Source organism: Podarcis gaigeae (genome assembly GCF_964106915.1).
Source record: "Podarcis gaigeae genome assembly, chromosome: 10".
NCBI classification, from domain to species: domain Eukaryota; kingdom Metazoa; phylum Chordata; class Lepidosauria; order Squamata; family Lacertidae; genus Podarcis; species Podarcis gaigeae.
Window position 1 is genome coordinate 55,642,645 of NC_139686.1, and position 27,964 is coordinate 55,670,608.

Consider the following 27,964-nt stretch of genomic DNA (forward strand, 5'->3'; position numbering starts at 1 on the left):
GCCGGTCATTTCCGCCAGTTGCATATAGTCTATCAGCTGCATCTGCCATTCTTCCAGTGTGGGTAAATCTTGAGTTTTCCAATTCTTAGCGATAAGGATCCTTGCTGCCGTTGTAGCATACATAAAGAATGTTCGGTCCTTCTTTAACACCTTCTGGCCGACTATACCCAGGAGGAAGGCCTCTGGTTTCTTAGTGAAAGTATACTTAAATACTTTTTTCAGCTCATTATATATCATTTCCCAGAAGGCCTTCACTTTCGGGCAAGTCCACCAGAGGTGAAAGAATGTTCCTTCATTTTCCTTACATTTCCAACATTTATTTTCGGACAAGTGGTATATTTTAGCAAGTTTAACCGGGGTCATGTACCATCTATATATCATTTTCATTACATTTTCCTTCAGAGCATTACATGCAGTGAAGTTCAGCCCAGTGGTCCACAACCTTTCCCAGTCTTCAAACATAATATTATACCCAATGTCCTGTGCCCATCTTATCATAGCAGATTTAACCATTTCATCTTGTGTGTTCCATTTCAACAGCAAGTTATACATTCTTGATAATATCTTACTCTTTGGTTCTAACAGTTCTGTCTCTAACTTCGATTTTTCCACCTGGAATCCTAACTTTTTGTCATTTTTAAAAACTTCTTTAATCTGAGCATAATGTAACCAGTCTAGCACTTTACCCTTCATTTTCTCCAAACTCTGCAATTTCCAATTGTCACCATCTTTTTCTAATATTTCCCAATACTTTGGCCAGTTGGCCTCCATATTGAGTCTCTTCCGAGCTTTAGCCTCCAGAGGTGAAAGCCACCTTGGGGTTTTGTTTTCCAACAAGTCTTTGTATTTTGTCCAGACATTAAATACAGCTTTCCTGACAATATGGTTCTTAAAGGCCTTATTGGTCTTAACTTTGTCATACCATAGATATGCATGCCAGCCAAATGCATTGTTAAAACCTTCCAAATCCAACACATCCGTGTCTTCAAGAAGTAGCCAGTCCTTGAGCCAGCAGAAAGCTGCTGCTTCATAGTACAACTTTAAGTCCGGCAGGGCAAAGCCGCCTCTTTCTTTCGCATCAGTTAGTATCTTAAACTTAATTCTAGGCTTTTTGCCCTGCCAGACAAATCTAGAAATATCTCTCTGCCACTTCCTGAAGCACTCCGTCTTATCCACAATTTGTAATGTTTGAAACAAAAACAACATCTTTGGCAATACATTCATCTTAATAGCGGCAATTCGGCCTAGCAAAGAAAGTTTCAATTTTGTCCAACAGTCCAAGTCTCTCTTAATTTCAGACCAGCATTTTTCATAATTATCCTTAAATAGACTCAGATTTTTTGCTGTTATATTTACCCCTAGGTACTTAACTTTTTTCACCAATGTTAGTTCTGTTTCTTTCTGAAACCGTTCTGACTCTATGTCTGTCAAGTTTTTCCCTAATACTTTAGTTTTCTGTTTATTTAATTTGAATCCCGCCACCCGACCAAAGTCTTGAATCAATTCCAAAACTCTTTTTGTACTAGATTCTGGCTCCTGCAGGGTCAAAACTAGGTCATCTGCAAAAGCTTTAAGTTTATATTGTTTCGCTCCGACCTGGATCCCTTGCACCAACCGGTCCCCTCTGATGAGATTCAGGAGCACCTCCAGGACTGTAATAAACAACAGCGGGGAAATTGGGCAGCCTTGTCGTGTTCCTTTTTCAATTTTAAACCCTTCCGTAACCGCATTGTTGACTATCAGTTTTGCCTTTTGTTCTGAATATATCGCATCAATCCCGTTTTCAAAACCCCTCCCCACTCCCATTTCTTTTAAATTTCCCTTCATAAACTTCCAAGAGATATTGTCAAAGGCCTTCTCCGCATCTATAAAAACTAACACTGCTTTGGTATTAATTTCTGTTTGCAACAGCTCCAAAATGTCAATAATATTCCTTGTATTAGCAAACATGTGTCTGCCTGGGAGAAAGCCTGCTTGGTCCTTGTGTATTACTTCACTTAAAACTCTTTTAAGTCTGTTTGCCAAAACTTCAGCAAATATTTTGTAATCCACATTTAGAAGGGAGATGGGACGGTAGTTCTTAAGCTGTGTCTTTTCAGTTTCTGATTTTGGTATCAATGTGATAAAGGCTTCTTTCCACGATTCCGGCGCCTTCTTCCCCTCCATAATCTCATTGCTGACCTCCATCAGTGGTTGTATCAGATAGTCATTTAATGTCTTATAATACTTGGAGGTCAAACCATCTGGCCCTGGAGATTTGCCCAATTTCATGTTCTGAATGGCACGTTCAATCTCTTGTCGAGTTATTTTGCTATTCAAGAGTGTTCTATTTTCCTGTGACAGTTTTTTGAGCCCATTTTTTTCCAAGAATTGTTTAATTTCCATCTCATTTTGCGGCCCTTGAGTGTATAGTTTTTTGAAATATTTCTGGAAACACTTTCTAATTTCCACGGGGTTCTGGATATTTCTTCCTTCAATTTCCAAATTTGTTACTGTATTCAACTTTTCCAAAATCCTGTCTTTCTTTTCATTCTGTGTTCTTTTCTTTATAGAATTCTGTTGTATCAAGAACCCTCTCATGACCGCTTTACTTGCATCCCAGATTGTTCTTTTTTCCACCGTCGTATTCAAATTTATTTCAAAATAGTCCTTTATAACTTTTTGGGCCTTCTTAATAATCTCTTGATCTCTGAACAAATTGTCATTCATCTTCCATCTAAAGGAACCGGTTGGTACTAGTATCATGTCCATTTTCAAAGCATTATGGTCGGAGCAGGTCTTTGGGCAGATTTCCACTTTTCTCACCTTAGGTGCCAGACCTCTAGAAATCCATATTTGGTCGATTCTTGTCCATGTCAGCTGGGCTTCAGAAAAGAATGTTCCTTCTTTTCCCAAGGGGTTCTTTGTTCTCCATATATCAATCCAGTCCATATTATCTGTCATTTCAAAAAAGGTCCTTGGTAGTCTGCCGTCTTTAGTAACATTTTGTCTTTGTGACTTATCCATATTGGTCGATACGATCCCATTCATATCTCCCATCATAATGATGTTATCAAAGTCCAGATATTCCAACATAATCCCATGCAACTTCTTGTAAAATTCTGTTTTCCCTTCATTTGGAGCATAGATTCCTAATATCAAAATTTTCTCTCCTTGGTGCTGTATTTCAATTGCCAAAATTCTTCCATGGTCGTCTTTAAATAAAAATTTAGGTGAAAGGCTCTCTTTTGCATATATCACCACTCCTCTCTTCTTAACTTTGTCCGAAGATATAAATTCCTGGCCAAGCCTTTTATTTATTAATACTTTTCTGTGGAGCCTAGTCACATGTGTTTCTTGTAAACAGATGATATCCAATTGTTCCTTCTTTAATATGTGAAAGATTTTCCTCCTTTTTTCCGGGCTGTTGCAGCCATTAATATTCCAGCTCAAAAGTTGCAGGGACATCCTGGGTAAATCTGGTTATTTTCCTTGGGATGGTGTTTGGTTCTCTGGGTCTTTAGAGTCCACAGGTGTAGGTACCTCTGGTGGTTCGGGCCCTGAGGGTAGTTCAAGTCCTTTATGAAGGTCTTCTCCGTGGGCAATCAAAAATTTATCTCTATCTTCCAAAGTTCTAATTTTAATCTTCCTTCCTCTGAAGGTAAAGGACAGGCCTTGTGGAAAATCCCACCTAAAGATGATTGAGTTGCCTCTCAACAATTTTACCAGCTCCAAATATTCAGATCTAAGATCCAACAGCTGTTTAGGAATGTCCTTGTAAATTTCAGTTCTTCTGTCCAAAATGTCCAGAGACTTCCCGTAGTGAAGGCCTAAAATCTTGTCCCTCTCCTCCTTTGATCTCAATGTTATCAAACAATCTCTGGGCTTCTCTTTCTTTATAAGTCTTCCAAGTCTAAAAGCTGACACAATTTTAAAGTCTTTTTCCTCTAAATTCCAAAACTTGGAAAATTCTCTGGTCAGGAACTCAGCTAAGTTGCCTTCTTCCACTTCTGGTATTGCCCTTATCCTTAAGTTGGTTTCCCTATTCCGAAGTTCAATCATAGAAAGATAGTTCTGATGTTCACCTACTTGTTTAGTGAGTGGCCTTACTTCTTTTTCCAGCTCACCCAATCTTTGGCTGGTGTCTTCAGCCAATTTCTGATTTTCACCTGCAGCCTCCTTCAGTTGTCCAATAGCTTGTGCATTCTGTGCAACTTGCCCAGACAGTTTGTTTAAAGTTTCTGTATTTAAATCTATTTTTGCTGTTTGCTGGTCCACTTTCCTATCCAAAGATTCCAGTTTCTCTAGTATTCTTTCTAGAACAGAACCAGATGCTCCTGAGGCCATCTCTTCTAATTGTAATTCCTCAGTTTCTTCCTCCCCTGCCTGTGGCAGAGAGGCAGCTTTTTCCTCAGATGGTAAAGTAGGCACAGATGATCTGCGTGCCTGTGAGGCTGCAGTTACAGTTGTTAGAGTTGTTTGTCTGGTTCTTGGTCCCCCCTTTCTTTTTGCGCCACTCATTCCAAAGTTATCTAAAAGTCAAGGTCAGGCTGAGTTCCCATGAGAAAGCAACGGCCCAGATGGTAACAGTCATACAGGAGGCCGGGAAATAGAAAGTAAAATAAAAGTCTCTGTTGTAAATTCCAAATCCTCTAGGGGGAGTTTGTAATAGTTTTGAGGAAGAAATAAAATTCAGTCCAGTACAATTAATAACTGTTTAAAATTCAAAGTCCAAAGCCCTCACAAATAGTTCCCAGCAGAGTCAGGATTTGCTGTTAAACAATGACAGTGTTTCAAATGGTGCTAGCTGGTATTCTCAATGTTTCAAAATAGCAGGTTCTCAGATTGTTTCAAAGTTCAGATTCAAAGTAACCATATCAGCAGACTGACAGTTCAATTGCACAGGCAGCTCCAGCACCTGGGTTTCTTGCTTATAATGTAAATCCCATAAGAAGAAGATGTCACCATGCCAATAAGAAACAAAAAATCCACCATTCACAGCTCTAAATCCACTTAATATAGAGTTCAATGGGTGCTCAAATCAAATAGCTCAAAAAGTCTCTCTTTACCTTCACTCTCCAGCTCTTTGCTTTGATATTCAGTGGGAGCGGAAGACGGACTTCCTACTTTTCGTCTCTCCGCTTTCGGCCAAATTCAGTTTAGATTCCAATCTCCAATAAAATATGATCCTTACTCACGGATTGTAGCTTTTTCAACTCCAATTTTGCAGGAAAAGAGGTCAGCGCTCACCGGCAGCAGCAGCGCGGCTTCACTCCGCAGATCGTGAACCGACTCACAGCACCGCAGCCCCCTCCACCGATCCAGAGCCCCTTACGGGGTTCCTTCAGCGATTTGGGGGTCGCTCCTGGTGCCCGCCGAGTCTCAGGACCACAGGCTCTTGCTGCCTGTGGGTCTCCAAAGCGGGTCTCCGTTTCGCCGTAACGGACGACCCTTTTTCTGCGGAGCTTCCTCCTCACAAAGGAGAAAGGACCGCCATTGCCGTTCGCGCCGCCTCCGGAAGTGTTTTGCCATTTCAGCATAGTCCATCAGCTTAATTTGCCATTCCTTTCTGGTAGGGACTCTTTCTTCTTTCCATCTCTGGGCTAGTAGCATCTGTGTGGCTGTTGTCGCATACATAAAAAGTCTCTTCTGCTCCTTTGGAATGTCGGTATCTATAATTCCTAATAAAGTTATTTTAAACATTTTTTTCATTTCATTATAGATCATCTCCCAGAAAGCTTTACACCAGGCATCCCCAAACTCGGCCCTCCCATCATCCCTAGCTAATAGAACCAGTGGTCAGGGATGATGGGAATTGTAGTCCCAAAACAACTGGAGAGCCAAGTTTGGGCATACCTGCTTTGCATGACCACCACATATGATAAAAACCTGCTTTCTCTTTACATTTCCAGCAGGTGCTTGTACTTACTCTATACATTTTTGCTAACTCACTAGGAGTCAAATACCACCGGTACATCATTTTCATAAAATTTTCTTTCAGCATATAACATGCCGTAAATTTCAGGTGTGTTTTCCATTACCTTTCCGTCCAAGTATTAAACCCAGTACCACTCAATTTATAATCTGCATGAAACAACTCATACATGGACAATGGTCCACATCTTCCTTTTGGAATATATATGTCAAATTACCGTATTTTTTGCTCTATAAGACTTACCAGACCACAAGACGCACCTAGTTTTTGGAGGAGGAAAACAAGATAAAAACTATTCTGAATCTCAGAAGCCAGAACAGCAAGAGGGATCCCTGCGCAGTGAAAGCAGCAGTCCCTCTTGCTGTTCTGGCTTCTGGGATAGCTGCGCAGCCTGCATTCGCTCCATAAGACGCACACACATTTCCTCTTACTTTTTAGGAGGGAAAAAGTGAGTCTTATAGAGCAAAAAATACGGTGTTAAGCAATTTGAGTTTGTGTTTAGCACTATCTTTCCACCCAACACGCAAAGTTCTGTCAACTAACCACATAAGCCATTCAGCCCACTCTGTGTGCTACGATGCCAACAGTCAAAGCATATCTCCCTGATTTAGGGGCCTGCCCTATATTTAGATAGCAAACAATGAGAAGCAGAGTAGCATTCCAGCCATCGCAGTTCAAATCCTCCTCCTTCCTGAACAAAAATACTAGTGATATAAAAAGCCAACAAATGTTTAAATAGCCTCCAGAGAAGGAAAAAAGAAAGATAGAGGAAATTAGTTTCTTTCTAGCAATGTAGGAAGCACTCAAGCATTCTAGGGTTGCCATATTTCAAAAAGTAAAAACCAGGACACCCCGAAAGTTGTTGAGCTGTTTTTAGGAAGACCTCAAAATTGCTGAACATTTTTTAAGGAAAACCCAGAAGTTGCTGAGCTTTCTTTTTTTAAGGCAAAAATGCAATTTTGCAATTGACTTGCCTAAGATCCAGGGCAAAGCGCCACCTTTTAGAAAATCTCCCTGGGTGTCAATTCTGCCTTCGAAATCCTGGCAATGTCCTAGACATATAGCAGCCCTAAATAAACCATATCCCAATAAAACATGCTGAAGGGGTGTGGACAACTGGCGGAGCGCCATATGATAATACAAAGAAGCGTCAGGGGCGCCGACTTATAAAAAATATTGGGGGGGCCCATACTGGGGTCCTGCCCCGGGAAGTTTTCTAAATTTTAGATGAAAATTAGTGAGTTTTAAAGTTTTTAAAAAGTATTTTAGAGTCATATGATCAACATTAGAACCCCGAAAACTCGACTCTCTATAACTCCACACTCCGGGAAACTTGACAAGCCTGAAACACTTTTTGGCTTTGAAAAAAGAAACAAAACATAAACACGCACGGTATTTTCGTAAAAAGCTAATTTAATTTACAGTAACAATTATGCTTATAGACTATTACAGAGCAGTGAATATATAGCTCTGAAAAGACTGAAATGATATTTAAATAAATCCTAAACTATCATTAAAAGAATAAAACATAAAATATTGCTGTCGCACAGTAATAGCACTTTGATTAATAAGTGAAATAGCTAATTTAAGCTTACTTTGAATAAGGCTGAGGGTTCATTAAATAAAAATAATATCTCAAAGTTAATGCTTTAATACAGTTAATAAAGTTAATACAGTACGCCTAATACTGTATGTAAATACTGTAATACTGTATGTAAATAACGGGCTTTAATTGGGTCTTACACCCTAAAAATATTTAAGTATTTGAAAATAACTAATACAGTACTATAGTAATATAGAAATACAGTACTAAACTAGTACTAATATTTCGAAACTGAAAATTTAACATTCTGTATGTATTTAATTCTCTATTTTATAAAGATTTTTAATATCTGACAGTGAGTTTGGAGTAGTCCAATGCAAAAATCCTGAGGATCCATGTGGATCCGTGCTTTGTAACCACGTTTTTGCACCACTGTGACCCTAGGCAACAGTGGGTGCGTGATTTTTTTGGTGCAAGATGTAGCCATGGACATGCTATGTGATCTGATGGTGAATTTGGGGTGACCCAATGCAATTTTGATTTTCCTGTAAACTGCCATGAGACCTCCAGATATAGGGCAGTATATTAATAATAATAATAATAATAATAATATCCAGTGGGGAAAGCACTTTGTCCTTTCAACTTATTTTTTAATGGCCTCTGGTGTTCTCTTTAGCTTGCATAACTTTGAAGCCATTTCTGTTCAAATGCGAAATTGGCTCAGGAACTTGTTCATAATTGCTGTCCTATTGGCCAAAAAAGAAGATTTATTTTATTTTTATTTTTTTAGGGCTAACATTCTGAAAGCTAGAAGGGGAGGAGCAGAGCTCATTCTTTAGAACTTTCTCAGCATAAAATGTAATTTTAGTAATCCTGCCTCATCTATGTCTGACTTTGATTAGAAACACAATCCACAAAGGGGGTGGGGGTGGGAATCCACACTGGAACAGGAACCCCATGAAGCTGGCCTCCTCTACTTGGATTCATTCAACCCACCGACATTCGCAATAAGAGAGTGGGTTATATAACCTGGCTGCTTAGGAAGGGCCATTGACTTAACTGCATCACATCACATCTGTGCTCTTTGATTTGCATCACACTTCCCCAGTCGCAATCCTTCTTGCAGGACCATTGCAGAAGCCGAGTGGGAATAACTTATGGTTCTTGCAGCTGATGAACAATCCTGCTCTTTTGCAATGGGGCGCAGAGAAGCAGTAATGCTGCATTTAACTGTGGTTAGGTTGGATGTGAGGGAGAGTCAGCGGTTGCTACAACACAGTGCGGGCGGCGCTGTGGTCTAAACCACTGAGCCTCTTGGGCTTGCTGATCGGAAGGTCGGCGGTTGATATCTGCACAACAGGGTGAGCTCCCATTGCTCTGTCCCAGCTCCTGCCAACCTAGCAGTTTGAAAGCACACCAGTGCAAGTAGATAAATCGGTACCACTGTGGCGAGAAGGTAAACGCCGTTTCTCTGCGCTCTGGTTTCTGTCACAGTGTCCCATTGTGCCAGAAGTGGTTTAATCATGCTGGCCACATGACCTGGAAAGCTGTCTGTGGACAAACGCTGGCTTCCTCGGCCTGAAAATAAGATGAGCGCAGCAACCCTATAGACACCTTTGACTGGACTTAACCGTCCAGGGGTCCTACAGCACGAGGTGACAAAACACAGAAACACAGCAGCTCGGGAGACATATTCTTGAGGGGGCCGCAAACCTTATGGCTGTTGAGCATCTCTTCTATTTAAGCAGACATTTTGTCTCAGAGATAACAACTGCAGCTGTTTTACTTTTTCATAGATGCACCTATGTCTGCTTCTGTTTTATCATTACTATCATTACATTATCATTACTTCTGATGGTTATTACCTTGACATTTATAACTAGATAAATATACCCCCGTCAGCACATCACATATGCTTATCTGTTTCAAAATTGTTCTTGAGTGCAGCAAATGAGGCTGCTTTTGGAAAAGCAAACCATCCACCCACCCTAATTAGAGGAGTATAAAAAGCATAAATTATTTGACCAGGCTCTTTTCATTTGTTGTTACTGAATCTTTTCATGCCAAGACTCAGCCTGAGGTACATTTTTTTATGTAGAAGCGGGTCTGAAAAAGCAAGATTTCTGCATAAATTGGGACATCGCTTCCAAAGCACTGTGAATGATGACAGGCTCAACTGACAAAAATTTTAAGAGAATTAATAGTGATGGCAACGTTTTGTGTACAAAATGGTTAACAGCTTAATGATACTCAGTCAGAAAAGGGGAAACATGAAGTTTGACAGGTTGTTTTTTTAAGTTCAGGTCTTTAAACTATATCTCAAAAGAAGAGGGAAGAATCTTTATATGTTGTTGGTCAGAAAGTAAAGGCCGTGAGTCAGTGATAGAGCACGTACTGTACATGGAAAACATTCCAGGTTTATCCCCGGAATACCCTGATTGAGACTCAGAAGAACTGCTGAAAGTCTCAACAATACTAAGCTATACTAAACAATACTAAGTTCCTTGCCTTAGCAGAACTATGCATTTAAAGCTGCATCATGCCGCTATTTAGTCATGGCTCCCCCTACAGGAGCCAAATCCCAGGGGCCAAGGCCCCTTTGTCCCCCCCCTAAAATATTTGAAATTGATGGGCATTGCCATTCAAATGATGTGTGTGCGCTGAGTCTTGTGATCAGTTATACAGAAAAGAGCTTACTTGGTCCCCCCAATGTTTTATTCAAATTGGCACCCCTAGCTCCTCCAAAATAATCTTGGGAACTGTAGTTTGTTGAGGATGCTGAGACCCCTGTTCCCCTCACAGAGCTACAATTCCCCGATTAGATTAACAATCATTAACTCTTCTCAGGAAAGACTGGGAGTTACCCTCCAACATTTCTCTGATTAAAATAGGGATGTCCTATTCCATAATGATGTTGATGACGATTTGATTATTTTTACTCCACCAATCTGACTGGGTTGCCCCAGCCCCTCTAGGCAGCTTCTGACATATACAAAAGCATAATAAAAAAAATCAAACATTAAAAAAACTTCCCAATACAGTGGTACCTCAGGTTAAGAACTTAATTTGTTCTGGAGGTCCGTTCTTAACCTGAAACTGTTCTTAACCTGAAGCACCACTTTAGCTAATGGGGCGTCCCACTGCCGCTGAGCCGCCAGAGCACAATTTCTGTTCTCATCCTGAAGCAAAGTTCTTAACCCAAGGTAATATTTCTGGGTTAGCGGAGTCTGTAACCTGAAGCGTCTGTAACCTGAAGTGTATGTAACCCGAGTTACCACTGTACAGGGCTGCTTTCAGATGTCTTCTGAAGGTTGCATAGTTACTTAGGTTCTTGGCTTGGGGTCCCATAACTCCAACATTGCTCTGATGAAAACAGAGATGTTCTAAAGAAATGTGGGACATTCCAGGATCAAATCAGAAACCGGGATGGCTTCTGTAAATCCGGGACTGTCCCTGGAAAAATAGGGAGACTTGGAGGGGGAAAATAGGGATATTCTAACAATTCTCTGCAGCTTAAGAGGCTACAGTTTCCAGGATTTTTTGGGAGACGCTGTGGTTGTTTAAAGTGGTACGATACTGCTTTAAATGTATTGTGTAGATGGATCTCAATATAACAGAAATACAAATCCTGCTACTATTTAATATGAATCTATTGCCTTCAGTATAGGTCCTGTGCGGAACACAATCTTGAAACAATCCATGCAATCTGAACTCGGGTTTGCCAAGCCAAACCTCAGGTTTCTACCCAGTGGATACAATGGCTAAATGGAAAGCTTAACGATATGCTTAGTCCAGTCCTGTATGCTAAACATCTTGTTGCTAATGGCACAATTAGAGAAAACTAGGGATCCTGGATTTCAAAGGGAAAGGGAAGTTTCCACTAAAGAAGCTGAATTCTCCATCGTCCAGTTAGAACATATTTATTCTCTCCGTGCTACATGTGTGTTTTTACAGTAGGAAACATTAATGTCTAGAAGTAGACCCTGTTTTACATTTTGTGGTCTGTTAAACAAGTGGCCAAGGAAAGATTTCAAAGCACCTGCATTTAAATCAAGAGTTTATGAACAAAGTGTTTGGGTCAACTCCTTCCAGAAGCAGAACAATCCAGTACAAAAGCTTTCTGTCTAGACGCGTTGGAAATGAGAGGCTACATGATCTATTATCCTGTTTTCCAAAACTGACTTGTGCAATGTTTTTAGGAACTATTTTTAACCGTTATCGCTGCCTGTGAAGGAAAATTACTGCTTGGTTTGGCTATGTTCCAGTCAGGCTGTTTTATTTCTAAGTATATATTCTGTCAAAGTTTTATTTGCTAATTAAAAGCACAAAAATGAAATGGCTATCGTTTCTACTGGACCATTAGTGGTAGTAGGCTTGACTAAAACATTTAGAATTCTTGAATCTTTCCAAGGTCAGATATTACAAACACACACACACACACACACACACACACACACAATTTTTGCTTTCTTCCTTTAGAGAAAAGTTGTAAAACATTTATGTCATCCTTATGGAATAATATTCATATTAAAAAGGTAAAGGGACCCCTGACCATTAGGTCCATGAAATATACTCAGAGTCGCAAGGTGATTTCATGCTCTTTATTCAGCTCATAGTGGTGAGGAGGAATGAATGAAAGTCCCCTCAAAGCATCTGCTTTGTATACATTATTTACACAATGGGCTGCACATGATTGGCTAATTCCAGAATTCTACTGTAAGCCAATCAGGTTGTGGATTCACTTCAATCTGGAGCATGATTGGGTGCTTCCTGCCAACCAATCATACTGCTGCATTGTTCTAGGACCAATCAGACTGCTGCATTCTGAATCCTATTGTTCTAGGACCAATCAGACTGCTGCCTTTTGGATCCTATTGTTCTAGGACCAATCAGACGGCTGCAGTTTGGATCCTATTCAATTCAGTACATAACAGTCCAGTTGTGGCCAACTCTGGGGTTGCGGCGCTCATCTCACTTTAATGGCCGAGGGAGCCGGCGTACAGCTTCCGGGTCATGTGGCCAGCATGACTAAGCTGCTTCTGGCGAACCAGAGCAGCACATGGAAACGCCGTTTGCCTTCCAGCCGGAGTGATAGCTATTTATCTACTTGCATTTTGACGTGCTTTCGAAGTGCTAGGTGGGCAGGAGCAGGGACTGAGCAACGGGAGCTCACCCCGTCGCGGGGATTCGAACCGCTGACCTTCTGACCAGCAAGTCCTAGGCTCTGTGGTTTAACCCACAGTGCCACCTGTGTCCCAATATTTATTATACATGATCATTTAACCAGAGGATGGTGTTGTTGGACTAAAATTCCAATCAGCTCCTGCCAGCGTATGCGGGTGGCTCTGTGGTCTAAACCACTGAGCGTCTTGGGCTTGCCGATCAGAAGGTTGGCGGTTTGAATCCCCTCGACAGGGTGAGCTCCTGTTGCTCTGTCCCAGCTCCTGCCAACCTAGCAGTTCTAAAGCACACCAGTGCAAATAGATAAATAGGTATCGCTGTGGTGGGAAGGTAAACGGTATTTCTGTGCGTTCTGGTTTCCGTCACAGTGTTCCATTGTGCCAGAAGCAGTTTAGTCATGCTGGCCACATGACCCGGAAAGCTGTCTGTGGACAAATGCCGACTCCCTCGGCCTAAGAGCGAGATGAGCGCCGCAACCCCATAGTTGCCTTTGACTGGGCTTAACTGTCCAGGGGTCCTTTACCTTTTTTACCTTACCTGTGAGAGGGGTCTCAATGGCAGTTTCTTTCTAGAAGCCATAGAGCTTCCACCTTAGTAGATCTGCATCTTGAGTGGCCTCCATCCCAGGCATGATCCTTCTTAAACGTACAGTAAGCCCTCCATCCAGATGCTGATAATGGATAAACACCCAATGCCTGAGCCAAAATCTACCTACATCTGTAATCAATAAAAGTTGTGGCCAATTTTAAATCACTAAACGTTGCCCTGCCTGTTTTGTTTGCATCTGTTGTTTCCTTGGTTTTGCCCTCCGGGAAGGGAGCACTGCGGGCAGGTCTGCAATTGTCTCTCTTTGTGAGGTTGCTTCCACCAGAAGGCCTCAATAAACAGGGACAGGACTAGGGTTGCCATACGTCCAGAATTTACCAGACATATCCGGAATACAGCAGTGTCTGGCCGAAATCAGCAAAAAGAAAAATTGCTAGGAAAAATCCAGCCCTTGTCGATAGTGATTTATTGTATTTTAATATTTTGTTGGAAGCTGCCCAGATGGGCGGGGTTAAATAAATTATTATTATTATTATTATTATTATTATTATTATTATTATTACCCATCCTCCATAAAATTGGTCCAAAATGGCATTTTTAACCTTTTTTTTTGCTGTCCTGATTTTTGTCGTTTGAAATATGGCAACCCTAGACAGTACGCAATAGACTCTGAGGAGTAGATGCAAGTGGGAGAGATGCTGAACTGTCCAAAGTGTTGGAAAATGATTACCTGCAAGCAAAAGAGTCATGGCAGAAGAGTGTGATAACACTGGGACTGTATTTTTATTTATTTTTATTCTCATGTAAAGGATCATGCGGAGGAGATGAACTGTATGAACCAGGCTGCAAGCAGAGACAGTCAGCAGGCATTTCCGCAATGGCAAAAATTGTGTTTTTGGAATCAAGGATTTGGAGAGTTTGGGGGTTCAGTTTAAGCGACAGTTCTTGATGTATTGCACTGTTTGACTGGATGATGTAACTGTAATCACAGTTAAGACGAATCAACAGACACTGTGTGTATGTGTGTATATGTACACACACACACTAATATTTGGTTTGCCCAAACTGTCAAATTCTAGTCCAGATGAAAAGGTTTTGTAAAAGTTGTGAAAGTTAGCTAGATTTTGGCAAGTTTCCAGGAGAAAGGAATTCCACAGCTGTGGGTTAGGCACTAAAATTGTCTCGCTGTGTTCCTTTGCCGACTGTCCTTACCTGGCACACAGATGGTAAACACAAGCCGGCATTCTCCCTTGAACCTCCAGATTCCACTGGGGCCTAGCGTAGATGAGAACATGACTCATAGGTATGTTAGACTCTACTGTGTAGGACTTTATGTATTAAAAAAACTTGGGTGACTGCCAAATTCTGCTTAAAGTGGAATCTGGCTTAACATTTACTTTCTATTACAGTGGAATAGCATTGTAAAACAGCTCGCTTACTGAAAGCTGTCGTTTCCCATTAAATCCACTGCAGATTCATTGATATTTATCAAGGAAAATATTGAACACTTCGCACCATGTGACAATTGGTATTCTGCTTTCTTACAATAGCTTCGTCAGTCTCTTTATCCTCACTGTATTCCAGTCCTTCTGTGCCAAACCACCTTCCATAATGAAGCCCATGGTGGCATTTCTGCCAGTGGTGGCTTGGCAACTTTGCATTTACTCATACAACACATGATCATATGTCTCTGTCCATCAGGATTTCAGGGTGAAGCTACATGAGACATAAGGGATGCACAAAGTATTAAATTTTTGCAAATAGTGAGACATCACCTTGCCAACAAAGGTCCGTATAGTTAAAGCTATGGATTTCCCAGTAGTGATGTATGGAAGTGAGAGCTGGACCATGAAGAAGGCTGATCGCTGAATAATTGATGCTTTTGAATTATGGTGCTGGAGGAGACTTGAGAGTCCCATGGACTGCAAGAAGATCAAACCTATCCATTCTTAAGGAAATCAGCTCTGAGTGCTCACTGGAAGGACAGATCATGAAGATGAGACTCCAATACTTTGGCCACCTCATGAGAAGAGAAGACTCCCTGGAAAAGACCCTGATGTTGGGAAAGATGGAGGGCACAAGGAGAAGGGGACGACAGAGGACGAGATGGTTGGATAGTGTTCTTGAAGCTACCAGCATGAGTTTGACCAAACTGCGGGAGGCAGTGGAAGACAGGAGTGCCTGGTGTGCTCTGGTCCATGCGGTCACGAAGAGTCGGATACGACTAAATGACTAAACAACAACAACAACAAATAGTGAGGTTGTGCAGGACATAACCCAGTCTGGACCTTGGCACAGGGAAGAGGAACTTGTCGCATTGCACCATTCTTCCATAGGTTCCCCCCCATTACTATTTGCACTTTTAAGAAAAAGCACACATGAGCTCTGCCCAATATAAATCAGGACCTTTTGCAGCTGCTATCTGCAAAAGTTTCAAGAGACTGGTGATGTATTCAGCTGTAATCTTTGCCACATCTAGTTTGGCTGTCAGCTGTAGCCTTCAGGTCCACAGCAATAGAGGGGAGCCCCTGTTCTAAAGACTACAAAACCCAAGGTGCAGTGTAATTGTGCGAAATATCATCTGCATAATTGTCTGATGCCTTTAGTTGAATTCAAACCAGAAGCTGAATTTTCCATGAAATGCCACTGCTTGCGAACAAATCTTAATTCCCCCCACCCTCCTCTCTTTTCATGACAGAATTTCTTCAGTTGGTTTTGCATAATCCCAGTAAAAAACACTCTTTGAATTATATTCAGAAGAAAATAGGGAGGAATAGGAGACTTTAATAGTCCTTGAGGCTAACTGAGAATAAGAATATAATGGGGAAGGAAATATCAGAAGAAGATAGCAGAAAGGGGTAAAAAGGGATGAAGGGGTGTTTTGAGGTAAAATTGTACTTCTAATCATAGAATCTTAGAGTCATCTAGTCGAACCCCCTGCAATGCAAGAATACCTAATCTCTCACTGTTGAATAAATAGGTTATAAATACAACCTCAGCTGGCCGAGCATGAATTACAAGAGTGTGCAACACAACACCGTTGAAATCTTAACTTCCTCTTTACTCCTGGTTACTTTTGCTTATGAGCACAATGCATTTGCTGCCTGGAATATTTTGAAACTTCTTGCCTGACACGTTTGTTCAACATATTTCATAAAATGTGAATGGAATAGTTTCAACTAGCATCAACTGTACTGATTGTAGTCAGGGAAAGAGGTATACTCTATATTAAAAACAGAGACGTGTTTGTCGTTCATCAAAGAGCTTAACACAGTTATGTGTTTGCCCCCCGCAAAGAATTTTATACTTGAGCCAAGTGTAACATAAACCTACTTCCTGCGGCTGGGAAAATATGGCTGTAAGCGTCACTTTATAGCTGGCTATCGGGCACCTCAACAACTGGAAGCATTTTGACTGACACTCATTTATAGTGAAACATATAGCCGACACCCAAAGACCCACAATTCCGTGTTTGCATAATGTCTCGTTTAAACACTCCTTGGCATCATTTTAGCAAATATGAAGCTTATCTGGCAGCCCTCTAACTTTCCAGTTTTGTTTTTGCATGGTGGGTGTTCAGATTATTAGTACAGTGGTACCTCGGGTTAAGAACTTAATTCGTTCTGGAGGTCCGTTCTTAACCTGAAACTGTTCTTAACCTGAAGTACCACTTTAGCTAATGGGGCCTCCCACTGCTGCTGCACCGCCAGCGCACAATTTCTGTTCTCATCCTGAAGCAAAGTTCGTAACCAGAGGTACTATTTCTGGGTTAGCAGAGTCTGTAAACTGAAGCGTCTGTAACCTGAAGCATCTGTAACCCGAGGTACCACTGTACACACAAGCAAAATTCCAAATTAAAGCTTCTGCACAATTACATTCCCAACGGGAACTTGAAACTTGTATTTTATTACAAGATCCATCAAGTGGTTACCAGATAGTCTTGCCACAGTTACTATGCATGCTCTAACAACAAGTAGATATGAAACATTTTGCATAGGGAGTTGCGTTTAATGTCGTCTGAGAAATTTCAGAATCTAGCAGCCAGATTGATGCCATTAGTCTTAAAAATTAGTCAGCTTCCCAGAGTCTCCAACATTTATCCGATGACAATAGGGACGTCCTATTCCATAATCATAAATTTATTATTTATATCCCACCCATCTGATGGGTTGCCCTAGCCACTCTGGGCAGTTTTAAATGTACAGTGGTACCTAGTCAAATGGCTTGGCTCCCGAACAAATTGGTTCCCAAACACCGCAAACCTGGAAGTGAGTGGTCCAGTTTGTGAACGTTTTTTGGAAGCCAAACATCCAACGCAGCTTCCGCTTGAGTGCAGGAACCTCCTGCAGCCAATCGGAAAACCACGCCTTGGTTTTCGAATGGTTTTGGGAGTCGAACAGACTCCCGGAACGGATTAAGTTTGACAACCAAAGTACCATTGTATATAAAAACAGCTTGGGACCACTGTATCTGAACAACTGACTCCTCCCATGTGGACTCTGGTCTTTTTCACCACTCTGGTACAGCCAAATATACAACCTTTTTTGGTGGCACCCAAGCTATGAAATATTCTCTCCAGGCACACCAGTATGGTACCTGTTTTACTTGTTTTCAAAGGCAGATTTTGGGGGGCAGTGTGCGGAATTTCATATCCTGTCTGTAGAGAACAAGTGAGAAGAACAATTCATGTATAAAGGAGCCAGCATATAAAAAACGAAACTCTGCATGAACCATCTCCTAATTTTGGGTTTGTCCTGGAAACTACAAGGAGAACCTGCATTCTGTGTCCCTTGTTGCACTTCTGAGGGCAAATGCAGTTCCAAAACTATTTAGTCAAGGTGGATTCAGACAACCAGCTAACAACTCCTATGGGAATTATCTTGTTGTTGTTGTTTAGTCGTTTAGTCGTGTCCGACTCTTTGTGACCCCATGGACCAGAGCACGCCAGGCACTCCTGTCTTCCACTGCCTCCCGCAGTTTGGTCAAACTCATGCTGGTAGCTTCAAGAACACTATCCAGCCATCTCGTGTTCTGTCGTCCCCTTCTCTTTGTGCCCTCCGTCTTTCCATCAGGGTCTTTTCCAGGGAGTCTTCTCTTCTCATGAGGTGGCCAAAGTATTGGAGCCTCAGCTTCAGGATCTGTCTTTCCAGTGAGCACTCAGGGCTGATTTCCTTCAGAATGGATAGGTTTGATCTTTTTGCAGTCCATGGGACTCTCAAGAGTCTCCTCCAGCACCATAATTCAAAAGCATCAATTCTTTGGCGATCAGCCTTCTTTATAGTCCAGCTCTCACTTCCATACATCACTACTGGGAAAACCATAGCTTTTACTATACGGACCTGGGAATTATCTTACTAGGTGGGAATTTTCTTTCCACTCCTCGGAAGTAAAAATGACTGTCCCCTAGTGAGTCAGAATATAGCTAGATATTCAAATTTCACATGACTACATTACTATTGTAATTATTGCATAAATAATATGGTTGTCTGAAACTGCTCCCAGGAAAAACATATACTATTTTCCATGTGATAGCATTTCACGGTCCTGTGTGTTGCCTTATATAGCTTACGAATACCCCTTTTTTCTTGTTTCTTGTTTTAGATGGAGGACTCCATTTTTAAATTCTTTGGAAGTCAGACAAGGACAGTAATCCTGTACATCCCGTCTTCCGGCAGCGAACAAGACCTCCTGTTATATCGGCACATCCTTGCACAGCACCGTTATAGAGTTACAGTCCTTGAAGACAGGAAACTGAGTGAACATGCAATCCCCAATTCAGGTGAGAAGACTTGACGGAGCCGTAGTATTTTTCCAACTGTAACACGATCACATCATGAGGGAGAGGAGAGTTTAATGACCTTATATGCCACAGTTTATTATTCAGAGGGTTTCCAAGTTGAAACAGATCATGGTCTAGGTTTACTGCAAACTATTATTTGCAATTTTCTTTCACCTCTGTCACAGTGCAAAAGGCAAAAGGCAGCTTGAAATTTGCATAAGTGCATGCATTAGTATTTAATCCAGCTGCATTGTGCTCCCACTACTGATGTTTGAATCCAGGCGCACCTAATGTTAGCCACAATCCATATTTATCATGGGAAACACTTCTGTTTTATTTGTTTACGTTCAAACCAGCTTCCATCTGATTTGAAAACGCAAGTCACGGTTAAGCTGAGGTGTGTACCTTAGAGACAGCCACCGCACATGTGCAGACGACAGCTTTGCCGAGTCAGAATTTGGGGGCGGGGTGGGGTTGCAGGCACAGAGAAACAAACTTGGTGAAGACATCCCTGCCCCCTCCCTGGTGTGTACAGCATTGTAAAAATGTGATTTGAAACACAGTGGGAGTCGGGGCCAGGAATGACGTTGCTGCATTTTAAGTTGCTAATATGAACATAAGCCTTAGGTTAGGTTCCATACATTTGAAGCTCATCCAACAAATGACTCTCCATTCCCACCCACCCCAAATCCTGAGAACTGTTAATTCCACCTCACAGAGGTATAATTCCCAGCACCCTTAAAACAAAACTGCAGTTCTCAGGATTCTCTGAGAGAACTAATGTAGAACTGCCAAAAGTCTGGATTTTCCTGGAGATATCCGGGATTTGTCCATTGGAAATATCATCGGATGGAATTTCCTGAAATTACAAAAAATGTCCAGGAAAACCCAGACGTATGGCAACCCATGTCGGAAATGTTGTTTTTTTGGGGGGAAATTTCCTAAAAAATAGCTGGAAAACTTCATCATCATCATTATTGTTGTTGTTGTTGTTGTTATTATTATTATTTTGCAAAGAAAGCTCAACAACTTTGTGTCTGGGTTTCCACTTTTTGAAATATGGGAACCCTAACTAATGTGCTTTAAATGTGCATTTAGTCTGGCACCTAAAGGGCTTGAAGGAAGGAGCCAATCTGATCTCCTGGGACAGGAAGTTTCAAAGTCTTGGCACCACAACACAAAAGGCCCTGCTGGTGTGTTCCCATCAACCATACCTCTAATAGGGGCAGGATACAGAGTACAACACACACACATGGATCTGAGTGGATGGGAAGGATTACATAAATGTGTGAATGATGTTCAGCCTGGAGGCAGTGTCATGCTGTCTGCTTCTCAGCTGTGAGGGGTGTGCGATTTATGGCCAACTCTTGCAAAGCACAGAATACTCTTTTCCTTAAAGGTTTGTAATCAAATACACTCTGATGCACTGCGTGGTTCACCAGTACAGGTGATGTTTATTCATGTTCTGAGATCAGCAGTAATAATTCCTTACATCCCCCACCTCCCCGCAGCCATAAAAGGGGTTTAAAGGCTTTCTTTCAACGTCCAGATGTACCTGCAGCCTTGCCCATTTGGGAATTTTATGGAAAACATCAAACAGGCGACATTTTTTAATTTGGGGGGGGAGTCTGTTCCATGAGCTGAAAGGGTTTGTAGCTTGCTTATGTTTCCAGATTTACGAATAAGCTTTTTGAATAAATTTGAGAAATGAAGTAACTTGCTTACATACCAAAGCGATGATCTTCTCTATAACAGATGGAAAATCGTTCCTTTTTTCTTGCTAGCAAATAACATTTCCGTGTGTTTTTGCAAGCACAGTACTCAACGTGCTCGTTTCTGAAAGCATATGCTTTATGTTGTGTCATAACATTTTCCTAGCAGAATGGTTCTGATGTATAAAAACGTGCTCCTATTTAAGAGAGCCAGGCTTTACATACTGAAACAAACGAACTGAAAATGGTAGGATAAGGAGACAAGAATCACATCTCCTTGTCTACTGTAATTATCCAGGGTTTCTTCCTCCTTTTAGGTTTCCAAATTCTGTCTCATTTATCTATATCCTAGAGTTAAGAGGAGTGTTTTAAGGAGTTTTGAAACACTGGCTTTGACGTAAACCAACAGATCAGAGTGATAACGGAGAGAGAAACATTTCCTTTTTTTATCTCTACCCCTTGAATACATGATAGTTGTGCAGCAGTTAAGATTATTATGTGAAGTCCATGTTTTAATCCTTTGGGCTACTTCCTCATTTGAACCACCCATGGGGCCTGGAGTCGCCTAGAGAGTAGTACGTTTGCATGTAGAAGGATCCAAGTTCAATTCCTGGAATCTTCAATTAAAAGGACAAGGTAGCAGAACAAATCTAATGCCTGAGTTCTTGAATGCTGATGCCAGCCAGAGAGAACACAATACTGGGCTAAATGAACAAATGATGTGACCTACTCTAACATAGCTTCCTATGTCCCTAGTATATCAGACCCTCCAAGTGTCTCTATTTTCCAGGGATGGTCCCAGATTTCCAGACGCCATCCCAGCTTCTGATTTGATCCCAGAATGTCCTGCTTTTCCTTAAAGGTAAAGGGACCCCTGACCATTAAGTCCAGTCGTGACCGACTCTGAGGTTGCGGCGCTCATCTCGTTTTATTGGCCGAGGGAGCCGGCATACAGCTTCTGGGTCATGTGGCCAGCATGACTAAGCTGCTTCTGGCGAACCAGAGCAGCGCATGGAAACGCCGTTTACCTTCCCGCTGGAGTGGTACCTATTTATAGACTTGCACTTTGACGTGCTTTCGAACTGCTAGGTGGGCAGGAGCTGGGACCAAGCAACGGGAGCTCACCCCGTCACGGGGATTCTGCTGAGATAAGATGGCGCCCGGCACACTTTCGCTGCGCCGATGGACGCCTGTGCCAATAGAAAAACTTGAACTCTCTTAGCAGAGTCCTTAGCAGAGTTCTGCAGCGGTAGAAAGTGTTGCCTTGTGTGTGGATAATAAATCAGACTGAATGCAGGCTTCATTAAACAACCTTTAATGAGAAGAAAAACATCATAAATCAGCCCGGCGAGAGAGAGGACATCCTTTCGTCTCTCAGCCAAAAACGAAAGGAAAACTCACACAGAAAGAAAGATTCCCGTATGTGAACCAAACCACGCCTCAGAATGTGAGACGTCACACAGAACTGTTTAACCCTGTAAGTTCTGATTCTCCTCACAGATTCAAACCGCCAACCTTCTGATCGGCAAGTCCTAGGCTCTGTGATTTAACCCACAGCACCACCCACATCCCACTTTTCCTTAGGATGCCCCTATTTTCATCAGAGAAACGTTGGAGGGAATGGAGTTTTGCGACCCTTGAGCCAAGGAGATAAGTAACTATACAACCATTTGAAGGCATCTGAAGGCAGCCCTGTAGGGGGAAGTTTTTTTTAACGTTTAACATATGTTTTTTATACATGTTGAAAGCTGCCCAAATTGGCTGAGGAAACTTAATCAGTCCCTTCTTTGAAAAAAATTGGTGGGTCCTTGGCTCCCCTCTCCCTCCCTAGATGGCGCCCCTGCAATAGTAAAGTTAATAAGATAAAGGACCCCTGGATGGTTAAGTCCAGTCAAAGATGACTATGGGGCTGTGGCACTCATCTTGCTTCAGGCCGAGGGAGTCGGCGTTTGTCCACAGACAGCTTTTTGGGTCACGTGGCCAGCATGACTAAACCAATTCTGGCACAACGGGACACTTTGACGGAAACCAGAGTGCACGGAAATGTCGTTTACCTCCCCGTCGCAGTGGTACCTATTTATCTACTTGCACTGGCGTGCTTTTGAACTGCTAGGTTGACAGGAGCTGGGACAGAGCAACGGGAGCTCACTCCATCATGGGGATTTGAACCGCCAACCTTCCAAGAGGCTCAATGGTTTAGACCACAGCGCCACCCACATCCCTTAGTAGTAACCCTCATATATCCCTATCAACTTCTCTAGGAATGGGCAGCTACTAAATAACCATATTCCTTAAATTTCAGGCTGTTCATCCACAGCTACACTTGCTCCTATTGCTTCTATACATGGACCATATCTTCTGCCTCTCCTTGCTCTTATTACAGTCCTGTGTAATCAGAATATGTCATCCAAAGATAGCCACTTCCTCTTCTTTCTGAAAAGGACACACACACACACACACACACATCCAAAGAAGGATGTAAATTCCTGCACAGCTTTTGGCCCAACAGTCCTATGCAGCTGCTGAAAAGGAAGCAGAATTAGCCATTTGGGTTGGGGTTGGGGAGGGGAGAATCAGAAAATTATAATGGGAGGAACACAACACAGCTGCTGTTCTGAGCTACAGTTACTAAGACGCTCTTACTCATTTTACTTGCCATTCAACTGCATTTATTTTTACACCAGTTTACTTAGCGTGCGTAGGATCTCTTGCTGAAGTCTGGTTTTGACAAAAACGACCTTTTAGAACACACATAAATAGACGCGAGTAAATTCAGAGGATGTAAACTGTTGTGACGTGGGGTTTGTGATTTCAGCTCTCTTGACATAATATGCTGGAGACAGTTCTCTAGTAACACTTCTTTATTAAAGCAAACAAGACTGAGACTTGAGGAGGGGAGAGCTACATTTATAGGGACAGGGAACAAGCTAGAAAGGATACATTTTGGAGGGAACAATCTCAGGCAATCACAGTCCTGCCTTTTGGAGGCAACCAATAAGACAGAGGATCCAAATACAGCAGCTTAAATGAACCAATAGTAGCTGTACCCTCTGGAACCAAAAGGCAGTTACTTTACCCTAATGCAATACAGACAATAATAATACAGATATAAAATCCTTTGACTCAATACACAACACCCCTCCCCCCCTAGTGAGCACAGCAGACGTAATCTCTCAGGTACTGTGGGGTCCTACAACTTCTACTTGATCTCCTGACAACAGGTGTTGCCGGTTCTGGATTGGGTGTCACCTGTGGTAGGGGGCTGCTATAGGGGTTTCGTCAGGAACAGATGGAGTCCCAGACATCTCAGGGTCCCCTACCTGTACCTCGTCATCCTGAGGACCAGCAGACCCTGGTTCATTTGCTGAGGCCCCTGGTGACTGCACCTCTGGGCCATTTTCACCCTGGTCTTGCAGCTCTGCGTCGTTAGCCAGGGATGAATTATCAGACTCCTCTCTGCTGAGCGCCCGGCGCCTCAGCTGATCTATATGTCTCTTCCAAACTTGCCCGTTTTCCAAGGTCACATAATAGGACACAGGTCCACTAGTCCGGGTGACCACACCAGCCACCCACCGCGAACCTAGTGAATAGTTCCTCACCCAGACCAGATCTTCAGGGGCGAGATACCTTGTTGTGTCAGTCTCAGCTTGGGGGGTTGCTCTTGAATTACGGTTTGGCATTTTATCCGGGTGGACATAATCCAGCACCGTTACCAGTCTTCTACCCAAGAGCAGCTCAGCTGGCGACTTGCCCGTCGCAGTACACGGCGTCGCATGCTGCAAAAATAACATTCGCGCGATGCGAGCTGACCAGTCACCCTCCATTAAGCGCGCAATGGATTCTTTGGCTGTTCTTACCATGCGCTCCGCCTGCCCATTGGAGGATGGGTGAAAGGGCGCGGATGTGACCCCTCTTATGAAGTTATCAGCCAAGAATGCCCTGAATTCTTGGGATACAAAAGCTGCCCCATTATCTGATACAATGGTCTCAGGTAATCCGTGGGTTGCAAACAGCTGCCTCAACACCTTGATTACGGCAGCTGATGCCATGCTAGGGACCATCGCCACTTCTAACCATTTGGAATATGCATCGACGATAACCAAAAAGACCTTCCCCTGGAATGGCCCAGCAAAATCTAAGTGCAGCCGGCTCCAGGGAGATCTGGACTGCTCCCACCAGTGAACTGGTGCTCTGGCCACTTCTGGCCGCACCTCTTGGCATGCCTTGCATGTTCGTACCCATTGTTCTATGTTCTGGTCCATTCCAGGCCACCACACATAACATCGGGCTAGCGACTTCATCCTGACCATTCCCGGGTGTCCCATGTGAAGCGTCTCAAGAACCCTGTTTCTCAGTGGTGCTGGGATGATCACCCTATCTCCCCACAGGAGACAACCCTTATGCATGGACAACTCGTGCTGCCTTGTCGCATAAGGCCTGAATTTGTCTTCATGTGGACCACCTGGCCACCCCCTCCCCACCCAAGTGAGCACACGGGAGAGAACAGCATCTTTCCTCGTTTTCTCAGCTATATTAGTAGCCATTACAGGAGCTCCCGGAAGTGTTTCCAGCATCATTATGTGCTCCGCTGGAGCAGGATCCTCATTGCTCCCGCCAGGAAGGGGCAATCGACTCAGCGCATCAGCGTGGCACAACCGTTTCCCCGGCACATGGGTCAAGGTGTACTGGAACCCGTTCAGGAATATAGACCAACGCAACATTCTGGGGGAGAGAATTTGTGGCGTTTGTTTGTTCGGGTTGAACAACCCTAACAGTGGTTTGTGGTCCGTTTCAATGGAGAAATGGCGACCGTACACATAATCATGGAACTTTTTGATTCCTGCCACAATTGCAAGCGCCTCTTTGTCAATTTGAGCATAGTTGCGCTCCGTGGCCGACAACGTACGGGAATAGAAAGAGATGGGCTTTTCCGACCCATCCGGTTCCCTATGACTCAGCACCGCCCCCAGACCGTATTGAGAGGCATCACATGCCAGGACCAGTGGCTTCGACTCATCATAATGAGCAAGGACGCTCCTGCTACTCAGCATTCCTCGCAAGGAGTCAAAAGCCTTCTGCTGCTCCTGCCCCCATCGCCACACATTTTTTTTCTGCAACAGTCTATGTAATGGTTCAGCTACCGAAGCTTTCTGGGGTAAGAACGAATGATAAAAGTTAATAAGTCCCAGGAATGACTGCAACTCCGTCTTGTTCTGTGGTCGTGGTGCCTCGATGATGGCCTTAACCTTAGCATCTGTGGGGTGGATGCCTGATGCATCAATTTTAAACCCCAAGAAGTCCACAGTTGGCACCCCAAAACTGCATTTTCCTTTTTTAGTTGCAACCCCACCTCCTTGAACTTGAGCAACACTGCACGGACACGCGCAACCAGTTCCTGTGGGTCTTTTCCAGCAATCAAAATGTCATCAAAAAATGGCAAGACCCCCGGCAGACCTCTTAACAGGCGTTCCATGAGCCCTTGAAAAATCCCTGGGGCCACAGAAACTCCAAATTGTAATCTGTTAACTCTGAACGCCCCTTTATGTGTGACAATAGTCTGTGCTTCCGCTGATTGTGGGGTTACTGGCAGCTGTTGGTAAGCTTGTGCCAGGTCAATTTTTGCGAACACCTTGCCCCCAGCCAGTTTAGCCAACAGATGTGATACGACTGGAATAGGGTATGAGTTTCCCCTGAGTGCCTTATTGATAGTACATTTGTAATCAGCACAGATCCTGACTTCCCCATTTGCTTTAAGGGGCGTGACGATTGGAGTCTCCCACTTAGCGGAGTCCACGGGTGAGAGAACTCCCTGCTTGACCAATTTATCCAGCTCTGCTTCGATCTTGGGTTGCAGTGCAAATGGCACTCGCCTTGGTTTGAGTCGGATTGGGGCCACCCCAGGGTCCAATTCGAAGTCAACTGGGGGTCCTTTATAACAACCCAGTTTTCCATTAAAGAGACCAGCAAATTCTTTGCATAATGCCTCGCTCATCTCAGGGCAGGTTTGGATTGAATTAAGCCCTGATATACTCAGTCCCAGGGCGGGGAACCAGTCAGTGCCCAGGAGACTGGGGCGACTGCCCTTCGCAATCACCAGTTTGAGTACCGCCTGTTTGTCCCGGAACTGTACTCTCACGGCACACATTCCCATGACATGGATGTGGCCCGCTGAGTATGACTGCAAAGTTGCCGGGAAGGGCTCCAGAGGGGGCAACTTACCCCTGGGGAAGAATGTCCTCGCGGTCTGGTCCGACACGATAGTGAATCCAGATCCGGAGTCCACCTCCATGTCGCACAGCTGACCCTCAATCTTCACCTTGACGTGTGCCTTGCCTTGCGCTGGAAACTGCACGACCCTCCCGTTGATCTCCGTTACGTAGTGACAGTCCTGTAGAACGTGGGTTGCTGTGGGTGGTCTGCGATGCTCCAGTCTAGGTGCTCCTGTCGCTCCCAACGCCGCCGATCTACAGACCCTGGCGATGTGACCTGTCTTCCTGCACGTCCAGCACATAGCATCCCGGAAACGACAACTCTTCCGTTCATGGTTTCCGCCACAACCAGGGCACCTGCCTCGGTGATCTTTGTGCACTGTGCAGGCCTGACACACTGACTCGACCCCACGGACTGGGCTCTGGCTCGAAGTAGCCTCTAGCTCATCCATGGCATGCACAACTTCTATCTGTGGCTAAGGGGCCCTGCGACTGGCATCAAGCTCCTCTCTTTCATAATTCTCCGTGGCAGTGGCCTCCTTCAAGGCTGAAACAAGGGTAACCTCTTCTTTAGCCACGATGCGTCTTCTGGCTTTCTTGCTGCTCAGACCACCGATAAAACGATCCAGGAGAGTCTCTTCCAGATCTTGGAAGTCACAGTGCTGAGCGAGCTTCCGCAGTTCAGCTAGAAATGCAGATACAGACTCCCCAGCACGCTGCTGCCTCTTATGAAACTCCATCCGCCGGGCCATCTTGGTCTCAGTAGGTGCCAAATGGCTTGTTAGGCAGGCAAGAATATCTTTGAGAGATGTCTCACTTAGCTTCGCTGGAGCAAGCAATGCCTTGGCCAGCGTGAAGATCTCAGGCCCACAGTAGCTCAGGAATGTGGCCCTTCTTTTGCTGGCATCAGTGATCCTTTGAGCCTCCGCGAAGAACTCGAAGCGTTCGACGTAGTCTTCCCACGTGTGGGGCTCTGATGGCTGGAAGGGCTCTAATACCCTTGGACTCTCCATTGTCCTGTGGGCAGGGTCGTCTTCTCAGCTGGCCAGTGAGTCTTGTTTTAGCTACAATCCGGACTCT

The 27,964-nt window shown here is 43.5% G+C and overlaps 1 protein-coding gene across 6 annotated transcripts in view; it reads left to right on the forward strand.

Annotated features, from left to right (window-relative positions):
* Positions 1-27,964, forward strand: part of CPED1 (cadherin like and PC-esterase domain containing 1) — a 133,425-nt gene that overhangs the window by 9,286 nt on the left and 96,175 nt on the right. For all 6 annotated transcript variants that reach the window (XR_014555341.1, XR_014555342.1, XR_014555343.1 and 3 more), the window contains exon 3: positions 18,786-18,963. Coding sequence is in view for 1 of the 6 variants with exons in the window: in XM_083699068.1 (XP_083555194.1) it covers positions 18,786-18,963 (178 nt within the window). In the remaining 5 variants the exon portion in view is untranslated. The remainder of the gene's footprint in view (positions 1-18,785; positions 18,964-27,964) is intronic.